This window comes from Stylophora pistillata, chromosome 13 (genome assembly GCF_964205215.1).
Source record: "Stylophora pistillata chromosome 13, jaStyPist1.2, whole genome shotgun sequence".
In the NCBI taxonomy this organism is placed as follows: Eukaryota; Metazoa; Cnidaria; class Anthozoa; order Scleractinia; family Pocilloporidae; genus Stylophora; species Stylophora pistillata.
The window spans coordinates 23,097,186-23,118,158 of NC_142531.1; the positions used below are offsets into that span (position 1 = coordinate 23,097,186).

A 20,973-nucleotide genomic window follows, 5' to 3' on the forward strand; every position below is an offset into this window, starting at 1 on the left:
CCCCCGCCCACCTCTTCTTGCTTGGTAACCTGGTACTCCTGACGGCTGTCGGGGTAAACACGTTCTAAACTCCTTGTACTGATGTTTTTGTCAGGGTTTCGTAAAATCTGCAGATTCGTCAATTTCTACAGAAAATGTTGACTGCACTGGGTCACATCCAGTTCCTGCGCTTTGTCGGTACAGCTGTTGTTGTTTTTGGTGTTGCACCACAATACTTAATAACTTGGCTTACATGGAGACTCGCTTCCCTGCCCTTGCCTAGGCGCGTCTACGAACGAGGAGATGAGTTTATGTACGACACCTACCAATCACTCATCTGCTTCTTTTTTGAGACTCTAACGGGAGCTGAGGTGAGGCAATGTTATAAATGTTGTTAGGAGACTTTTCAAGTGATCACGGAGTGGACAGCACGTGGGTTGGTACACCGTAATTAGGTGTCTTCTGCGTGTGTGAAAACGGTTTTACTGTGAAAACATGTAATTTCTGATAGTTTTTATCGCTCCCTTAATCCTGTCCTCCATCTCAGCGTATTTTCCTCGGTCTGCCATGAACACGAACAACTCTCCCTCAATAGTATTTACTTTTTTGAGAGTGCACGAGGGAGGAGGCTAAGGGCCCGGGAGAAAGAGAGCGCTTATGTACCACACTTTCCATCTTCTTAAAATTATGGGAATACTTTTTAATGGCTGTGGGACCCTTTGGGGAGGAGAGAATGTGGCCAAGTCCCAAAACGAGGGACCACTTGTTAGCCAAAGCATTCAAATGTCTTTCAAGAGTATGAATGGTGTGATTTCGGGTGATCACCATAGCTGTTAAGAACTCCCCCTTCCCTGTCCTCCCCCTCCCTAAAACTCTTTTCACAGGTCTATGAAAGAGGCAGAGGGTGGGGGAGGGGGAGGGGATGTCAGGTGTGGAAAGTGCATGTGACTTAAATTCTCACTTTTTAAACTTTTATATTGTTGTATATTAAGTACTTTTGCTATTAAGATGGATGCAGTGAACTTGAGCCAGGAAACTTGTAGAAAGAGATAGCAAAGTCACAGAGAAGAGATTAGGATGTATTTGGTTGGGACATGGTTATTTTTTGAGTCAAAATGCTGATTAGAATTTCCCACTAAACTTGAATTGCCAGGGTGATTTCAGTTTTCTGATGATGGTAAACAGTTTTTAATTATCTGTATATAATGTTTTGATCTTTTTATTCGGGGAATCTTTTATATAGGGTTAACCTCTAGAATATCCCCTTTCGAGAGATACTTTTACAATTTTTATTTTCCTTTCTCTTGAATAAAGTATTGTATTGTATTGTATTGTATTCTTTATTTCAATTCAGTGTGCACTTTCAACTTTATCTTTAACTCTAAAGTATACAATTTCCCAAAGATAATATTTGTGCAAAAAAATAGTCAAATGAAGTCTCCTTTTTTCAACTTTCATTTCTACCACATTTTTTTGAATTTTCTGTGTGGCTTAATGGTCAACTTGAACCAATTCTTAGTCATTTTTTGTAATAATAATAATAAAGAGTATTTCTATAGCGCACAACTCCAATAAATAGCCCGTGGTGCTTTACAACAGTAGTCTGTATACTAAGGCTGAAAGTATCTAAACATGTGATGTAAATATAGTATCCCCAATTATGTGCTTGTCCTCCATCCTCCATTCATTAACAAAATTGTCTTCTGTATTTTCTTAATTTGTAGGTTATCCTTTATGGTGACCAAATTCCATGGAATAAGCAGGAAAATGTGATTGTGTTAGGTAATCATCAAAGTTCAGGTACTGTTAGTTAAAGAAGCAACAGCTCTTACATTTTGCTGCTTTACAAAATTGCTCTATATGATTGTCATGTTTTTAACCACAGTCCCAGATTATGAGGCAAGTTCTGATCACTAAGAACAAGGGCTCTTGGTGACCAAAATGTAATTTAATTGACTTAGAGTTGTCCAGCCCTTGCAATGAAAAGTTGTCTATCAAAAGTCCAAGCTTGAACAACATGTGAGATATCATCCTTAAAAACTTGTATTTCCATGTCTCACCTGACGATGGCTATGGTTACGGTGGCCAATTTACCATTTCAACTTTGTTGATGTATCCAAATTATGACTAAATTGGCTTTGCTGTTTATACTCTTAACCTTTGTATGCAAGTTCTCCTAGCTGTTCCCGTTAAATTCCTCGTGTTATTAATTAACAAGGAGAATTTGTCTAACAATTAAGCACTTCTTGAGTTTGTGATCATTTCCTTTATTCTCATGACGTTGATGTATGATTTGGGGATGATGCTGTAGGGAGAATTAAATGCTTATCATTCTGAAGGATTTAATTAAGGAGAAAAAGACCTGTTTTTTTTTGCAAAATCACAGTCCATTACAGGGCTCGGCACTAAAGGTAGCCAACTAGCCACAGACTAGTTGAAATTCAGTTTTGGCTAGTGGTTTTCACTTTCAAATAGTCAGTTTGGCTAGTAAACAAACTGAAATTGTCGCAACATCTAAGTTGTCACCAGCCACTTGGCTAATAAGTTGAAAAGTTAGTGTCCAGCCCTGCCATACACCTTTCTCACGCAGTGCCATCTTGGATTCCGTACCGCACCAAATCGAGGCTAGACATGCATAAACTTTGGGGGTGTGTTACACTAGTGTTACAGTAGGGATATATGACAAGTAAGCATGGCCCACGATCATTGCTCTGTTAACTTCTGTACGAACAACAAGAGAAATCAGAGTGGTAAGAATTTATCTTTTTTCAACTTTCCTTCAAATTCTTTATTGAGATTGAAATGGATTGCCGCTATAAAGCAAGATGAAGGACTAGATTTTGAGGTAAGAATCGAGCCATGACCGGTGAGTCGTCAGACGCATGTGTTACTAGCGACCGACTTTTTGCTTTCGATTGAAAACACAGCCTCTACATGTTTTGTAAAATGCCTACTTTTTTCGTATCCAGAACACTAGAGTCATTTAAGGAATTTACTCCTCCTTTACTCTATATTTTTCATTTTACTTTTGGCTCAAGCAGTCAAACGCACATGGTAATGTTTTGTTTGTTTTTATTAACTCGGATTTTGTAATATGTATTAAATGAGATTCTCCGGCCCTTGTTTTTTTGCATTATAATTTGCGGTCTTAAACTAATTTCCCAGATCAAGAAAGGTTCTACTCTTGTGTGCTCGGCTCACTTCAAGCCAGAAGATATGTCTAAGACTATAACTGGGCTTACACACCTAAAATGTGGAGCTGTGCCATTGCAGTTTGCATGGACCAAGGAGGGTAAGGAGTGCCGACCAGACAAATTGCAAGAGTCAAAAATTATTGCTGAACAGCAAGCACAGGAGGAGCAACGTCAATTCTTTGTTAATTTAATTCAGCAAGATGTCGAGATGGAAGAAGAGGAGACTGAGTCAGCAGGACAGGAAACCAACACTTGTGCTAAGGCGATGGAAGTAATGGCTATGGATGGACCGGAAAACGAAAACAGTCAGCCTGACGAACTGAGCCCTGAGGAACAAATTGAAATACTTAAAGCGAGAATCAAAGATCTAGAGCAACAAGTCAAAGATCTTCAGGAGTCCAAGTTTGGAGGGGAAAACATTTTGAAGGATCCTGAATTGCTGACATTTTACACAGGCTTTACACTGGAAGAACAATTTGATAGCTTTTACAAATGGGTTGAGCTGTATGCAAAAACCATGATAAAATGGTCCCAGATTCAACAAGGCAGAGGTAAAGAAAACTACCAGCGAAGGTGTAGCAGTGGTAATTTTGCATTGTTACTCTATGACCAACTGTTTTTATTTTTGATCAGAAGGAGATTAGGTTTGCTCGAGACAGACCTAGGAATGAGATTCAATATTAGCAAAAGTACTGTCAGTAGAGTGATTATAACTTGGGCAAATTTTCTGTACACAATGCTTGGCCAAGTGCCAATTTGGCCTACAAGTTCTCAGATTGAAAGTAGCATGCCTCAATGCTTTAAAACTACATGCCCTAAAACAAGGGTAATCCTTGACTACACTGAAATTAAAGTCCAAAGGCCTAGCTCCAAGGGCTTAAACTCAGAAACTTATTCTACCTACAAGTCACTCACAACATTTAAATGCTTAGTTGGTATAGCTCCACATGGTGCAGTAACATTCGTAAGTTCCCTATATCAAGGAAGTATATCGGACAAAGAAATAACAAGGCGCAGTGGATTTCTGTTGCTTGTTGAAGAAGGAGACCAGGTAATGGCAGACAAGGGCTTCCTAATTCAGGATTTATTGGAAACTAAAAAAGCTGAGTCGACGATCCCACCATTCTTGTCAAGAACAAAGTCCTTACAATTCACTGCTAAAGAAGTGACAGATACCCAGCAGATTGCCCACCTCTGTATCCATGTTGAGAGGGCAATCAGACAAATAAAAGAGTACCAAATTTTTTAAAGAGTTTTACCTCTCTCTTTGGCTGGTTCAGTAAACCAAATTTGGACTATATGCTGCCTTCCGACAAATTTTAGAGGGCCACTATGTTGAAACTTCAATTTCCCACTGGTTTTGTTTAGCAAACCACGCTACAATCATAAGATTTGTGACACCTCAACTAAGTTAACCAAGCTCTTTACAATTATGTGCTTAATAAACCAAAACAGATTTATTTGAATTGAACAAAGAAAGTTTTTTAATTTGTGTGATTCCAGACAATTTCCATTCCTCCTACCCAGGGAGATGAAATTGGAAAGAGAATGTTAATTTCCTTCCTTAACATTAGCACTAGTCTATTACCTATTGCTGGCAGAAGCCCAGTCAGCATACATGTACATCCCATTTCTAGGATTTCCAAAAATTGTAGGGTTGGCTTAGTTCTACTCATTTTTCCAACTTTGCTTCCAAGGCCTGGCTATGCCACCACCTTTAACAATTTAGGGAAAAGGTATTCAAAATAATACTGATCCAATTTCATTTTCATTTCTGAACAAAATTCTGCTTCAAACCTCAATCTTTCACAATGAAAGTCAGTTTTACAGTAAACATAAAAATCTACCCATTGACAACCAGTTAGCAGCAATTGTCCCATATGACCTGGTAGTAATAGCTGTGTGTGTGTTTTTTTTTTAGTCTGTAGACTCTATTTACACATTTGAGATATTTAAGCTCAAAGATGGAATCCTTAAGAGGGCACTTGATTTCCAGCAGCCCCCAGGGATTGACTCCTGATGGGTCATACACTCTTTGATCTGGAGAGGAAGCCAAATGAGGGTAGGAGAGGTTAATGACAATTCTGGCAGGGAAAACATTACACTCCACACTGTCAGTATATGCAGCTGCTGTATCTTCCTCTGTATTTGTTCTATGCCTCGTGGCTTCTGTCTGAACGGTTTTCTTCAGCTGTCTCGCTGCTAGTGACTCAAAGTCAGCTCTTTGCATACAGACCTCTTTGAATTTTACTTGAGGACAACCTCTGTGCCCTCAAGTCATGCCACTTCTGTGTGTCAGCCTGTTCTTGGGTTTCCTTCTCATACAATTTAGATTCCTCTTTAGTAACACAAATTCCTCCCATAAAATGCAATTGTTCTGGGGAAGGCACAAATGCATATTGGCTAACAAGCTCTATAAGATAGAATGCTGGTGGCTTCTCTGGCCCATCAATATTCATATGAATTTTGGGGTTATTTGTCAATTTTTGTTGTTGTTGGTAAGATAACACAGAGCCACCAGCCACTTTGCCAAGTTTGCTGTTGACAAATTCTAAAGTGTCAGTGTCTGGCAGAATAGAGTTAAGTTGCATATCCTCAAATTGTTTAAATTTAAGATGTATTTCATGGAATTTATAATTTGGAGGTCTCCAAATTTCTCTGGTATGGGGTTATAAAGAGTAGACCATACTCCATCTACCCTCCGAATTTTTTTCTTTTCTGTTCTATCTTTGGCTGTTGGTTTCAACTGCTGTACCAGCACCTCCTGCACCTCCCGAGGATTTATTCCTGCTGTTCTTTGTGGCACGTGCCATGTCTGTGGCAAACTTGTCTTGGACATTGCAAGAGGTACACTTCTCAGGCCCAATTTTTGGTAGTGCTCAAGGAGGTACACTAGCCCAATTGCATGGTTGCACAGCCCTGCTCCCGCCTCACAGTTGCAAGAGGTACTTGATATTCTGACTTCAGCAGTCCTTGAGATCTCAACCTATTGAAACATTTTTAAAGGAGCTCAACCTCTGCTTCACAATGTGCATTTTTAACATCAGACACTATTTTTAAGCTCTTTGGTCAGCATTTCAATAAAATACAAGACCTTGATTGAAACCCCGAAAATAAAACTTGAATTACAACAAACTTGAACTACACAACAGAAAAATACTAAAAACTGCCTGAAACTAAAACACATAAATTTTTCTCTAATGTTGTGTATTATTAGTTCATAAAGTGAGGTTCCAATCAGATGGTAAGATAAATACCTGCAACTTCCACAGCTCATCATTTTTCCACTGTGACCTGTAGCTTTGAGCTCTCATGACGACTCCGTGTCTAGCGTTCTCACTGAAAGGGAAGATGTGAATGCGGATGTGTGACAACGTGGACATGGTGGGAGTGATGGTTTCTAAAGTTTCATTTCATTACATTACTTTTTTACTTCGTTGGAAGTTTTTGATTAACAAATCCAGGCAGAAATAAAAGATAAGAACAATATAATATCTGTAAAAATGGTACACTTGGTGTGAATCATGCAACTGTTCAAACGAAATATTTCCATCTTCATCCAGACTTGAGGCATCAACAACAACCTGAAGAACTCATCAATACTAAAACTTACCTTCGATATCAAAGATGTAGCCTTCACAGAAATTGCTGTAACCATAGGTTATTACTTTCTTTGGGACCTTTCCATCTTTCTCGAGCCATTTCCCAACGAAAGTTAAATCAAAATAGGGAATATGCTTGAGAGATTTTGACCACGTAACAGAAGCTACGCTCTCAGCCGTAGTGAATTGAACAATGTACAGAAATTTGCCAAACATGCAAAACAGAATGCCCGTCCAGACTCAATTTGGTGTGACACAGAATCCAAGATGGCACTGCGTGAGAAGGGTCTATTGAATAATTTTGACCTTCTTGGCTTCCTACTCAAGGTAGTTTACTTCTCCTTCGAAGTACATTTACATTAAAATAATTTTAAAGAATTTGATAACTGTGGACATTATATTTTCTTATGTTTTTACACAGTGGACTGGATAATCACTGATTTCCTTGCTATCAGGCAAGGGTCATTGGGAAGACTTCGCTACGTTCTAAAGAATGGGCTGAAATATTTACCTCTATATGGTTTTTACTTTGCTCAGGTAACTATTTGCATGTGCTAAGTGTATTTAGTATAATACTAAAATGGTGGATAGCGTCAAAGGCACGCTCTGATTGGCTAGTCAAACTCCAAATATCCTTTGCTATTTACCTCCGAGCAACTCAGGAAAAAATGGCATCCCGGTTTGCACATATGACAAGCAAAGAAGTCACTCAAATTAATTTTGGTGGTGTATATCATCTCACTGTTTTAGTATACAGTATACTAAAACAACTATTCACCTCAGTGTTGGTGGTTAGCGGCGAATAGTTGTTAAACATCAAGTTGAATCTTCATACTCGTGCAATTCATGAAAGAGAGAATTTTCACCCTTTAACTCTCAGAAATGATTTAAAAGTTTTATGTCATTTCTTCCTATCGTACCCATATACCATCCAGCGAACTGGAAAATAATGAGAATTCTCGAACGTACCAGTAGGATGTTGTCCTGGTCTGATACCAAATTATTGGAACTACTTTACAAGGAAATGTTTAGCAGATAGAGGGATGTTTGGGAGGTAAGAGGGTTAACTACTTTTTGAAATTGGGATGAGTGAGCATGCACAAACCCAACTGTCTAATAATTATAACTTGATCATACTTCTATTGTTAACAGCATTCAAGTATATACGTTAAACGCAGTGGAGCCAAAGACCAAGATTATGTGGCCAGGTATAAGGTTTGCAGGGTTGTTGCTAAGCACCAACAGCTGTCAGCAAAATTCATGAGATGAAAGAGTGGCGATCGCTGGCTCAATAATTATTGTTGGCTGGTGATTGCTTAGTAAGGCACAACAGGCACTTTTGAGGTTATGCCACCTTTGAGCTATCCCACGAGAAATTTCAGCTGGCAGCAGAATTTCCTCACTACAACTGTGGGTTTGCATTCACGTGTTGAAGGCTACAATAAGCTTAGCAACATAATGTTAGTAGCAATATAACACTTGTTTGGTGGTTTTGTCTTATGCTGACTAATATACCATTAACCTCTGTTTTCACCCTTTACACTCTAACACCAACATGCCTATTCTCCATACCATTCTCTATGCATTTCCCTAGGTGCTGACAAGGAGAATTTGTTTAACAATCAAGAGCTTCTTTAGTTGGTGATCATTTCTTTTAATTCTCCTGACCTTAATGTGTGACTTAGCATGATATTGTAAGGAGAAATTAGATGCTAATCACTCTCAGGGGTCAAAGGGTTGAAGTGAGCTTAGGAGTTAAGCCTGGAATGCAGTAATGATTTTTTATCCTCGTGCAAAAAAAGCTCACTAATTCTTAAGATATATTTTGTACTTGACCTAAATCTGAAAGTGAGGTTTGTAGGATTCTACTTGCAAATTTTTGTGTGAGCTTATCATTTATGCATGCCTTTTAGAACTATTTAAGCGCTACAACTTGTTAGCTCGCAAATTTTTCAACGTATTCTCTAGCCTGAAGTTTTCGTTGCTGATCTTAGACTCTTAACTCAAGCTTCGGCACCATCGCTACAGTCAGGAAAACTTTTTCGAACCTCACTCACTCACTCGCTCAGTCACAAAACCTCAATTGGCTCCTCGAGTCACTTCAGCCGAGCGCAAGTTCGAAATTTTCCAGACGTAGCATCAACAAGAACTGTAAGCTACAAGGTTTTTATAACTCTTGATATTACCTTCTTCCTGCCCTAATGCACATGTATGTTGAGCATGGATAAATATACTTTGTATTTAACCATTTAATATTCGTACATTAAATTATATGATTAACTCTTTACCTTCAGGAAACTTACAGAAATGAAGGCTCGAAATCTACCTGTGAGTATATTATTTAAACAATAGAGTGTTTCTGTCGAGGAACTATCAGCTGATAGTTGCCCTGCGGAAATTTGATTTTCTTAAAACAAATATGCTAGTTTTAACAACATCAAATTTTCAAGGGGCAACTATCAGACCGATAATTCCGAGACATAAACACTCCATTGTTTTTATTGTTCACCACTAAGTTTTCCTCTGCGCCTACAGCTTGTCACAAATGTCAATAATTCACAACCATACATTGGCTAAATAATACGTTATACCTGTCAGAATTGAAAAGTCACTGTTTTTCCGATCTGCCTAACTTCGCGGCCGTCAAACTATTCAAAACTTTTCATGGATGAGTACTATCAATCCAGGTATTTTCCGCAGATGGGCACTATCCATCCAGGTATTTTCTGCAGGTGGGCACTATGGGCTGATAGCGTCTCTCCATGGATGAACACTATCGTATCACGTGATCGATTTAAACCAATAAGAACTGGAGAAAATTTAGTGGTGAACTATAAGTACTGATAAAACTATTTCTGTGAGATGATATTCATTCCTGCAAAATTTCTTCCCAATTCAGTGTCATCTGGTGACACCTCTTTTTGCAACTTTATAAAATCCATGCATTGATCTTTGTAAGCAGCCAGTATTTGTTAATAACAATAATTTTTTTTTTCAAGTTGTGATTTAATGTTAACAATGTAAGCTTAAATTTTTACTGTAGATGTGGTTAGTCATTTTCCCAGAAGGCACACGATACAATGTAGACAATAAAGCAGTGATTGAAAAAAGTCAAGCATTTGCAGCTGACCAAGGTAAACATAAAATACTTAATTTATGAGGGTGCACATGATATCTTCCCTTTGATAATTTTTTTTTTTTTTAATGTGATGTATTTTAACCCTGGGTATATTCCCAGGGGGCCCATACAATCTGTTTGTGTAGCTGACCGTTGTTTTATAGGGAATGTACCAGATTTACCATTTGCCCCACCTATAGTGATATATTGCTGACTATGTACATAAATCATTGATAAATAAACGTTGAATTACTTTACCTGTGGTGTATAGTCGTCCTTTTGCCTTAAAAATGCTTTTTTTGAGTGGTTTTGAATAAGTCTGAGTGCGTCGTTAATATAATTCATAAAAGAAAGACAAGGGTGGAAGCCTTGTTTTGAAAGGGTTCAAGTGCCCAAGCGATTTTCCCCCCAAAAGTCACATCACTCCGCTTTCAAACTTCGCAGCATTAAGGTCAAAAGATGCACGATTCTCCTTGTACCTTCCAATCGAAAATCCATCCAAACTGACTGGAGCTAGCCCTCGAAGAAAATCAAAATCCCACAGTATTTGAGCGTCTGGAATGCATAGCAAGATTCTCATGTGCCAGCCAGAAACTGTCATGCGGTTGCCCTTTTGTGATTGACCAATTCAAAATAATGTCGTCCAATCAGAAAAGGGCAATCAGCATGATGGTTTCTGGCTGGCACATGAGGATCTTGCTATGTATCTCAGACGCTCAAATACTGTGGGATTTTGATTTTCTTCTAGGGCTAGCTCCGGTCTGTTTGGATGGATTTTCGATTGGAAGGTACGAAGAGAATTGTGCATCTTTTGACCTTAATGCTGCAAAGTTTGAAAGTTGAGCAATGCAATTTTGAGGCTGAAAATCACTCGAGCACTTGAACCCTTTCAAAACAAGGCTTTCTGCACCCTTGTCTTTCTTTTATGCATTACATTAACGATGAACTCAGACATTCAAAACCACTAAAAAAAACCATTTTTGAGGCAAAAGGATGACCATACACTACAGGTAAAGTAATTCAACCTTTATTTATCAGTGACTTTTTTTTTTTTTTTTTTTGAAGATTTGTACCAAGTACAGGAGTAGAAACAATAGGACATGGGTCCCCTACAAGGTTTAAGCTCCAACAAACCTACCCATCCCACCCCAGGGGAGGACATCCATCACACAGTAATCTTGTGCGTGGGAAATTAACGTCTCCTACCCCTAACCCTGCAGGAGACAGGACCTCCATTTATTCATCCCTATCGGAGAAGACTAGAATATCTAACCATTTCTTGATGTTATAGAAACGCAGCAAATTCTTCTCATTTATTTTAAGACCCTGAGTGTTGGTCCGGCCAGGGCTCAAACCCTTGACCTCCCACACAACAGTCCAGCGCTCTATCCATTTAGCTAACCGTACATAGTCAGCAATATATCACTAGAGGTGAAGCAAACAGTAAATCTGGTACATTCACTATAAAACAACAGTCGGCTACACAAACAGTTTGAATGGGCCCCTGTGGTATATTATGCCTGGATGTCTTCAGTAACCTTTTCACTCTTATCATTGGCCAAGACAGAATTTCTCCTTACATTATCAATACAATATCAAGCAGACAACTAATGAGAATAAAGAAAAATTAACAATTGGTTCGTGCTTTTAGCTGTGCACTATCGAGTTATGGAGCGCGTGGGAAGTTTGGAGAGCTCTCAAGAAGCTAGTTTCCCTCGGCTATTGCCTTGGGCAACTCTTATGCTTCTTTTGTGCATTACATTAACCAATTGTTTTGTAACAGCCAGTGGAATTGTGCATCAAATCCAATGCAAAAAACAGACAACAGTATCAGAAATGATAGTTAGCAGTAAGCGAAATATTAACTAATTAACAAATGGTAAACACCACAGTGTACACTATTGAGTTATGGATGCACGCGGGAAGTTGCAAAGCACGAAAGAAGCATAAGAGTCGCTCTCAGCTATCGCCTCGAGCGACTCTAGCTTCTTGAGTGCTTAGCAAACCTCCCAAGTGCATCCATAACTCAATAGTGTACACTGTGGTGTTTACCATTTGTTTTATAACATAACATTGATACATTGTAGCTAAAGAGTTCCCTTTTGTTTAACAAATCTTACGCGACCAGAAAAAACAAGCGCACGCAGAAAAATAGTCTTTGCATTTGCTCACGTCAGCAGTGTACACCCATGGGAAAATGGGGGACGCTAAATTGACCAATCAGAGCGCGCGCTTTACTTTGGTTATGTTATAAAGCAAAATAGGAATTGGTTTTATTTCAAATTTTCTGTTGAAAGCTTGAGTTTTATTTTACCGCAGTTTAAATATAAATTCAAAAGGTCGGAAAATTGTCTTCGTTTTGGGACTAGTGGGCCAAGTCTCTTTTTGTATCCATTATTGTCACGAAATATATTTTTTTTCCCTGTGCTAACAATGGCCGCTCGCACGCAAAAAAAAATTTCTGATGAAGCGATTTGCTCACGTTATCAGCGCATACTACCGGGATTTTGAGCATGCCTACGTACACTGAATTTGATTGCGCAGCTCTGCCATCTATGTTATAATATCAATTAGAGGATTACTAGTTGATCCAATACCAAATTCTCCATACAAACAATCATAACAATTGTATGGCAGACAGTGAGGGGAATTTACTTTTGAGACCTTGCGAGTAAAAGGGAAAAGAAGGTTCATTATGAAATTTACAATAATTACTGGTAAATAGGTATACAGACATCTGCTGTTAATTGCAGTGCACATAGGGCTGCTTATTTACACCAGATCTAGCCCAAACCACAGTTTTACCCAAGCAGTAGGCCTCAGGTATTCTTAGTCTCTAAGAGGTTTGAATTAATTAACATCTAAATGTTATTTTCACTGTTAGCTTTTGGCCCTCTTGACACTTAGGGGTTTCAATAAAATTTCAAGTATGCAGCTGGTTAGTGAGAGTAACCGACCGTACCAACAAGGGCCATCAGGTCCCTTAATCTAGGGGGGTCTGGGGGCATGCTCCCCCCCCTAGAAAATTTTGAATTTGGAAGCTCTGAAATGCCATTTTTGGAGTTCTGGAGACCTAATTGAGTGAAAAGGATAAAGGAAAACTCCCTATCAACAGCTGGTGGACCACCAGTTGACTTTATCTAATTGTAATTGGGGTGCGTTTACTCTGATATGCGAAATCTCCCAGCGTTTACATGCTAGGTACAGCGATAAATGAATGGACTGGAATGCTTTGTATACTGTATACAAGGTAAATGTACTTTTACTTGTCACTCATGAAGTGATTTTACAGTACAAGGTACTGAGCAATTTTAAGTACTATTTTGATATGTGAATCGATGCTGTCTGGGTCTTGGCCAAGTTGTACATCCATCACCAATGACCTAACACCACCCCAAAATGAGTCGAGTGCCGTGACCAACGAGTCGTGTCTGATCTTTTGATAATTATTTAATTTTTAAATTGAGGTAAAAAGTTCATACAAGCCTATCAAAATGAATCTTAATTTAGTTTTCAAAGAATCTTTCTTTAATTATTTAAATTTAGGGAAAATGTAGCCGACTTCTCTGAGTGAAGTAGCCAACGCTTTTCGTCGGCCGTTGGTGCTTATTGAAAGCACTGACACTGTTTGCAAATATAAATTTTCAGATAAAAGGTTCAGCTAAATTGAAGGTATAAGTTTAGAATGTGGCTTTGTTAAACAACAGCTAAACTTTGTTTAACTGGCCCAAAGGGTTTAAACAGAGTACCTAGGGAGAGTTGAGCTTGATATATATCTTATTAACCAAGCGCGAGGGCCGTACTGGGAGAATATTGGTCCGAGGTCTTGACAGTACGGACCGAGCGCAGCGAGGTCTGTACAAAAAAGACCAAGGGCCGATATTCTTCCAGTACAGTCCTGGGGCTCAAAGGGTTAATAAGAGATTTATTATATGACTGAAGTTCAAAGGGACACAAGTGCAGTATCATGATTCGGGACCATTCAGGACAGTGCCCAGTCCAATACTTAGAGAATATTGGACCGGTAATAGAGCATTTTGATTGGTTAATTTTAGTTATTGGCCCTCTGACTGCCTGAGTTGTGTAATAAAGTCAATTATTTTACTTACCAACTTTGATGATGTCCCAAGGCGAATGAGCAGCCAAAAACAATAGTTTTTCCACATTTAACTCATTACATTTTTGTCAAACTATATCAGACAGTCAACCTCTCTCAACTATAATTAAAGTCACTTCTTTTATCTGCTCTTATCTGCAGGACTGCCAGTCTTAACCCAAGTACTTACCCCAAGAACAAAGGCTACTGAGGTTGGTAACCTGTGACCTGCACCAGTGTCACATTTTAAAACTACACCTAGAAAAAAACAAATTTGTACAACTACACTTCTATGATTTTGAACATTTTGTTGAGAAAAGATCATTTCAATATGATATCATTTTGTTTTCTTCCAGGCCAGCTTTGAGGTTTTGTCTTCCGACTATTTGGATGCTGTTTACGACTTCACTATTGCCTTTAGCATAGCGAATGAGAATCATTTTCCACGCAGACCAGCCCCAACTATGTCTGGTATGTGCTATATTATAACACACTGGTAACTGCCTTGAATTCCACTTTTGAAGCTCAATATGTTATAATATAAAGTTATTTGTATTGGTTATTTACTGAATTCCCTTATAACACCCAATATTTGATGTATGTAAATCCAAACACGAGATCAGTCACAAACCCACTAGTTCTTTGTCGTTCTTTATTATCCTTGATCGGCCCATCATTCAGTGCTTCACAAGGGGAATACTCAGCCTATACTTACTTGACTCAAAACAACCGTGCCACCGCAACAGTTAAGCTCAAAAAACTTTAAATCAACCCCATAAAAGGACAAGAAACAAAAGGCAAAGCAGAGCAAAGCTTAAAATTTCATGACTGACTGCGAAAACTAAAAACCATGTGACCAAAGAAAACAATGAAATACATTAAAATAATTACTATTGGCGGGAAAAGACACAACACACTATTTGAAAATATAGTAAAGGGGTAATCCTTAGATCAATGTGTTTCCGCCTTTAGATTTCCTTATTTCAAAAGGACAGCAAGTCCATGTGTACTGCCGAAGGCATGAAGCTAAAGATCTTCCTAAGGTTAGTTTGCAAGATGTTCATAGGTCATGTCAAACCTCTATTGATTTTATTTAATGAATGGGGCTTTGTAAAGTATAACAGAGTTTCCTGTGATGTTGGATTCTCAATTGCAAGCAGAGTCCATGCAGAAATGGGATATCAAATCCTGCACTCAGATATCTCTATAATAAGAATCAATCTTTAATTATTACTGTTCATTTTCTTACTGTAGGATAGTGAAGGAAGAAAATCCTGGATTCACCAAACCTTTGCGGAGAAAGACAGGTGGTTGTAAATTATTTTCATTTTTTATTTTTTTATTTCAAGAACAGCATTATAAGAGCAGTTTGAGGAGGACATGAAATTTTGGTTTCTCAAAAATGGATGAATTGATATCTACACTAAAGACAGCCATTTAAGTAGTTGCAGAGGAAGCAGTCTAAAAAGAGCCTGGTCAGGCTTTGACAGGCTTCAAAGCCCCTACCTCCCAGATGCTAGTTAGGTGTTGCTACAAACTGAGCTTTGTTGTTTAATTATTAGAGGGCTTTTTGAAAAAATGGAAGTCATCACAATGGCTAATCAGAGTTAAGGAGAGATCAACTCCTATGACTACAATCTGATTTCTTCTTACATCATCCCACCAGAGTCAAACAGTAAGGTCACAAGAATAAAGGAAATGATCATCAACTAAAGGAAGCTCTTGATTGTTAAACAAATTCTCCTTGTTAATGCAGTATGAAATGTATAAAAATCAGTATGGAGAAAATGTATTCTGATGTGGTGAGTGGGAAGAGGTCAAGGCACATTTGCTTTTGGGTTTGCTCCTGATTGGTCGAGAGAATAGTGCAAGTTTTCTGGAAGCAAAGTAATGCAAAACGTGGGCATTATTAGATTATTTCACTGCTCAATTGCAAATCACTTAAAAAAATTTTGAGGTAAGGTGAACAGTTTCAATTCATTGAATATAATATTTGCTCATGTTTTTTCTTTTAAATTATCTTTCTAGAATTTTGAATAAATTTTACCAAGAAGATGGAAGAATGCCTGGGGTTCCACGGAAGAGGAGGTTGCCATGGACAAGAACTTTCCCATATTTTGTGTTTTGGATGGCAACACTTCTTCCGTTTATTATGACAAAATGGGGACGATCAGCCTACTGGAAGATGTGGCTTGTGACAAGCTTTGGATCAGTATCCTACATGATGTTCTTCTCTGGGAAAGATCAGCGGTGAAGTGTGAAGATGACACACATCTGTACATTGTGCAGCCTGATGTGTGACCAGATTTCATCAGGCCTAGCTCCAGCAGTGGTCTGACTGTGTAATTTGTTTTAACAGGGTTCACACTGGTCCTGGGGAAAGACTTCTGGTCCTGGAAAGTCCTAGAAATCTGAAATTTGGTAATTAAATCAAGCTGGTTGATATTTTACATGTATGCTTTCTTTATTCTCATCAGTTGTTGATATTGCAAGGAGAAATTTGGTCTTTGAGGTTCATGAAAAATAGGTACAAACCCTGGTTTCAGGGTGGTTATTTTCATCTTTCCTGCCCTATCATGGTTTGTGGACCCAGCCTACCTGCATTTCTCTTTATTTTAAAGCCAGGAATCCTCTTCTAAAAAAATCTGAGTGCAAAACAATTTTATTTAAATGAGAAGTTTATTCACATTCAGAGAAAGCAAGGTATGTTCAAAATGCCTTTACAACTTTATTTATTGATAAATGTGTATACACAGTGAGTTACTGTAACCAACTGATTGCACTGTACATAAAATGCAATTACCAGCAAAACATGATTGTAATCACAAGTTAACACCAGTGAGAACTTATAAGTGAACTATACCTAAGGTCTAATTTTTTTCTATAATCTACAATGATTGCTACTGTACATAAGGTGTGTACTGGAAAGTTCCTCAAGTCTATTCCTGCTCTCTGTCTCCTACACAGTGCTTTTGGGAGCATTTAAATTGAGTGTTTTAAAACCAAAACCACAGTAATGACTAAAGTGAATATGAAAAAAAAGAAGAAAAAAATGAACAAGGAGCAGATCACTACTGAAAGTAAAAGCAAATATATTGTCCAAAGTGGAGTTTACAAGCAGAATTTATGACTGTTTCAAAAAAATAGTTAAAGATGGCCACTACAATAACATTTGCATTTGCTTAGGCCATCAGATGGAGTTGTGAGATATGTTTGTCCTCAGTTTTCCTTTCCTTCACCATATCCTTGTGAAAGCTTTGTTCCTCCCTCACTTAGCAGTGCACCTTCTGTCACAGTAGACCTGAAATGCAAGAAAATAATGCAAATCTTGTTTAGAATGTGAATGACAACTAATTTCATATCTAATTTCTCCCAACGGTTTTACCCATGAATCAAACTTCAAGGTCATGAGATGGAAGCGAGTGATGGCAAACTCAAGAAGCTCTTGATTATTAGATAAATTCTCCTTGTAGGTACCACAGGAAATGTAGAGAACTTACATACCCATGGTGGGGTAAAAAAGGGTTAACAAAATGCAAAAATTAAACAAAGGTAATCGACACCAGCTTTTTAACTTACTAGCTAAATGGCTAGTGACAACTTAGATGTTGCAACAATTTTAGTTTGTTTACTAGCCAAACTGGTCAAGGGAAATTGAAAACCACAAGCCAAAACTGAATTTCTACTAGTCTGTGGCTAGTTGGCTATCGTTAGTATCAAGCCCTGAAAAGGGGCCAACTTTGCACACATGGAAGAAACTATTCAAATTTCAAATAAATGTAGTACATCCCACACTAATTGGGAACATTCGAAAACACCTTCTCTAAAAATATTCCCCCCTAACTGTATGAAAAGACTAATAAGTAAATAGAAAGTCACTTACAGATGTGAACCTTCATACTGAAATTTCATTTATTGAAAAAAAAAATTCCTTTACAATTGATTAAAAAGACTATTTGTAAACTGACAGATGAATGGTAAACTTGACTATTGAACTTGCCTATCATAAAACATCATTTGTCACTATCTAACTGATCGATTACTTAAATGGTAAATTACTGACCTCCTTATCAATAATAAATCAAAGTTTTTCCAAACCTTTACCACTGGTAATGATTCTGAAGCATATTTTGCACTAGATATATGTTAGCTTAGAGGCAAAAGAAAGATTTTGTATGTACTAAAGCAGGGAGAAAGATGTAAGACACATTCATTTAGGTCAAGCTATGGCAAAAGGAAATTTTGAGAAATTAACGCAAATTTTAACTGAATGGTGTAAAACAAAATCCAAGATAATCATGACAGCTGCCAATCAAAATCAAACTAAACACAAAAGAAGCTCCATACACTGGAAATTACGAGTGAAGTGGTTGCAATTAATTTCACATTTGCATCTTGTACGTTGGGAGGGTGACATACACTCTCTAAATTATTCACAGAGAGAAATAAAACCATTGCAATTCCAGACCTCTGTTGACAACAAATCTAAAACTACTCTATCGACGACAAAACACTGGAACGTATTAGCTTTGCCTCCGAGAGGGGGGGAAAGGTTTACCCTAAACCCAGGGAGAGGGTGCAGGGAAGGTCTGGTCTATAGTGCCTTGAAGCAAAATATTCAACGATATTCAGTACAATTGTAAAAAAATTAACATTCCTTACCAGGATGGCGCGGCGGTCTAAGACTAATTGATAGACGCTTTTTCCAACCTGGTAGCTACTAAGTCCGTATTGCTCGTATCTCGAGCTTGTTCGGCGGATTCCCTTGAGATCTGTATGGTGTCATTTGTTGCCAAATGTGAAGAGGACGGTTCGCTCTCGGATTGGTTTTCGGTGTTAACTCCTTTATCAGTTGCTACGGAATCTAAAGGTTGAGTTGGAGCGGATGAATTTAATCTCGTTGTGGCCGGAATGCGGATTCCAGCAACACCTTTTCTTTCGACATCTTTTTTATCTCGTTTGATTCTTCTCCTTCTACCAGGTTCATTCTTGCGTGTTTGAAACATATTTTCAAAGTCGATTACGTACAGAAAACCAGCGATTAGCAGAGTACAAGATCTCTGTCCACTCTTAAAGGCTTTTTCCACTTCAGGGGATGTTTTCTCGTCATAAGACCACCATCCATTACGACCCTCGTAATACCAAACAAACTCGTCTGCGTCATTTTCGTCGCAAGTTTTCTCTTTCGATTTCAAAGCTTTTTCGTCCTTATGAACTTCCTCTACAACTTTAATAAGGGTTGGATTCTCAAGGTAGTCTACGCTGAGAGAATGACGGCATAGAGCGCACCGTTTACTCCGTAAAACGACTCCTTTGATGCACAAGAAGCAAAAGATATGTCCGCATGGAAGTTTTACCGGATAGAAACATGACTGTAAACAAACTGGACAATCGGGGTTATGATCCATTTCTTCGATCGTTTGAATCACTTCATCTTCGGTAAATCCTGAAAATAATCAAAATTTTACTATTTTGTTCAGTTGCAAGAGTCATTTATCAAGCCTTCTGTGTTAAAGCCAAACATTCACAAAACACGCGGTTTGTTTTCAAAAATATGGTGGCCACTTTGTGAGCAGCTGCCTCACGAGGAATTATCAATACCCGTTGAAAATTAAAATCACCTACCCTCGGTCGATGGCTTTTCTGCCTCTTCTAACGAACTTGACGATTCCGTGCGGCTTTCAGTCGAATTAACCGTCGCTTCAGCCATGAGAAATGAGAAGTAAAGTTGTTACAAGTCTACGGTACTCCACATGCTAATGATGTTCGTGCCCAGTCGACGCATCATGTCAAATTTTTGCAGTTGTCACGCAAAAGATTCACGCAATTTTTAAACGTAACGCAATCCCTCGTGTCACGTATACACGTAACGCAATCAAAACATTGAAAGGTCTCCACTTGATAAAATTTTGTGAAAGCTTTTTGCTCCTGATCTAAAATAATAGGTGATTTTTAAACCCAACCCCATGCCCTCTGATCCCTATTTCAAGGGAAATTTACTGTTTATACCATTGTCTTTCCTCATCTTCCTCAAATGTTATAAAACTCGCATAGCACCTCTTTCGGCAATATTTCATGAAACGAGATGAGACATATTTCTTCAGTCCGAAATAAGAGTAGATATTTGATAGTTCACATAATCGTTTTCTGTTTCCCCTCACGTGGCTGAAATCAAGTTATAGCTGATACACAACCAATGCCTTAAAGTCGGGTTCATTCTTAAATTTATGTTTCAATGACTTCAAGATTACATAAACCGTATTTACTCTAATAACACCCACGCTTTGATAAGTACCTTACCCCGGATAAGCGCCCCCCGCCCTCAGGCCGTGTTGTCAAACAAGCGCCACGTCAACACCCCCACTCTTTCCTTACTTTGTTAAATAGTAGGGATACAAGGAAAATCTGTTTCTATTGTCAATTTATTTATAACTTTCTAAGCTTCAACTTAATAGGTTAATAGTTTCTTCATAATCGCCCTCCCTCTGATAAGCACTCCTCCTTTCAGACGAAATTTTAAAATTAGCGCCCAGGCGCTCATTCGAGGAAATACGGTATTTTAGGCCCAGTTCAGTCGTTGTGCTTCTGCAGTGCCGAGCTTATTTGCAATTACGTTCGCCTTAAGCACGGCAAGAACATAACTCTGATGCAGACATAAGACTGGAGTTGTACGAAATGTAGGATTTACTGAAGAAAAGTATCAATTTTGCCAAAACACAGTAATGTGCCTTATGAATTTTTTTTGGTTCGGCGGTGACACGACGTTTGAAATCGCTGTTGCGGCAGAGTTGCGTAGCACGGCAGATCGAGCTTGTCGAACTTAATCGCTTGCCGGACTTAATTCAAAAGTTTAACCCAGACGCCGTGCTTCTGCCGTGCTTACTTCTGAACTGAGTTCGACACGTCAGGAACACGACCTTTGAACTGGGTCTTATTTAGAGGCAAACGATGGGCGGGACATTCTATTCTTAGTACAGCATTGAC

The 20,973-nt window shown here is 38.4% G+C and overlaps 2 protein-coding genes across 3 annotated transcripts; one reads left to right on the forward strand and one right to left on the reverse strand.

Annotated features, from left to right (window-relative positions):
• Positions 1–12: 12 nt before the first annotated feature.
• Positions 13–16,439, forward strand: LOC111330082 (1-acyl-sn-glycerol-3-phosphate acyltransferase epsilon). 2 transcript variants are annotated; one of them, XM_022934877.2, is made up of 11 exons: positions 13–350; positions 1,704–1,779; positions 7,197–7,312; positions 7,928–7,983; positions 9,070–9,103; positions 9,819–9,909; positions 14,152–14,201; positions 14,346–14,460; positions 14,962–15,032; positions 15,244–15,296; positions 16,018–16,439. In XM_022934877.2, the coding sequence occupies exons 1-11, from the start codon at positions 135–137 to the stop codon at positions 16,241–16,243; spliced, it is 1,104 nt and encodes a 367-aa protein (XP_022790612.1). In that variant the 5' UTR covers positions 13–134; the 3' UTR covers positions 16,244–16,439. The 2 variants fall into 2 exon arrangements, with proteins under 2 accessions (XP_022790612.1, XP_088599233.1); XM_088743107.1 differs by lacking the exons at positions 7,197–7,312; positions 7,928–7,983; positions 9,070–9,103; ... (4 more) ...; positions 15,244–15,296; positions 16,018–16,439 and adding exons at positions 2,570–2,824; positions 3,145–7,183 and having other exon boundaries at positions 312–350.
• A 210-nt stretch (positions 16,440–16,649) lies between these two features.
• LOC111330083 (E3 ubiquitin-protein ligase rnf146) lies at positions 16,650–19,853 on the reverse strand. Its single transcript, XM_022934878.2, has 3 exons — positions 19,615–19,853; positions 18,652–19,435; positions 16,650–17,290 (listed from the first exon to the last, which is right to left on the reverse strand). The coding sequence occupies exons 1-2, from the start codon at positions 19,697–19,699 to the stop codon at positions 18,675–18,677; spliced, it is 846 nt and encodes a 281-aa protein (XP_022790613.2). The 5' UTR covers positions 19,700–19,853; the 3' UTR covers positions 16,650–17,290; positions 18,652–18,674.
• Positions 19,854–20,973: the final 1,120 nt, after the last annotated feature.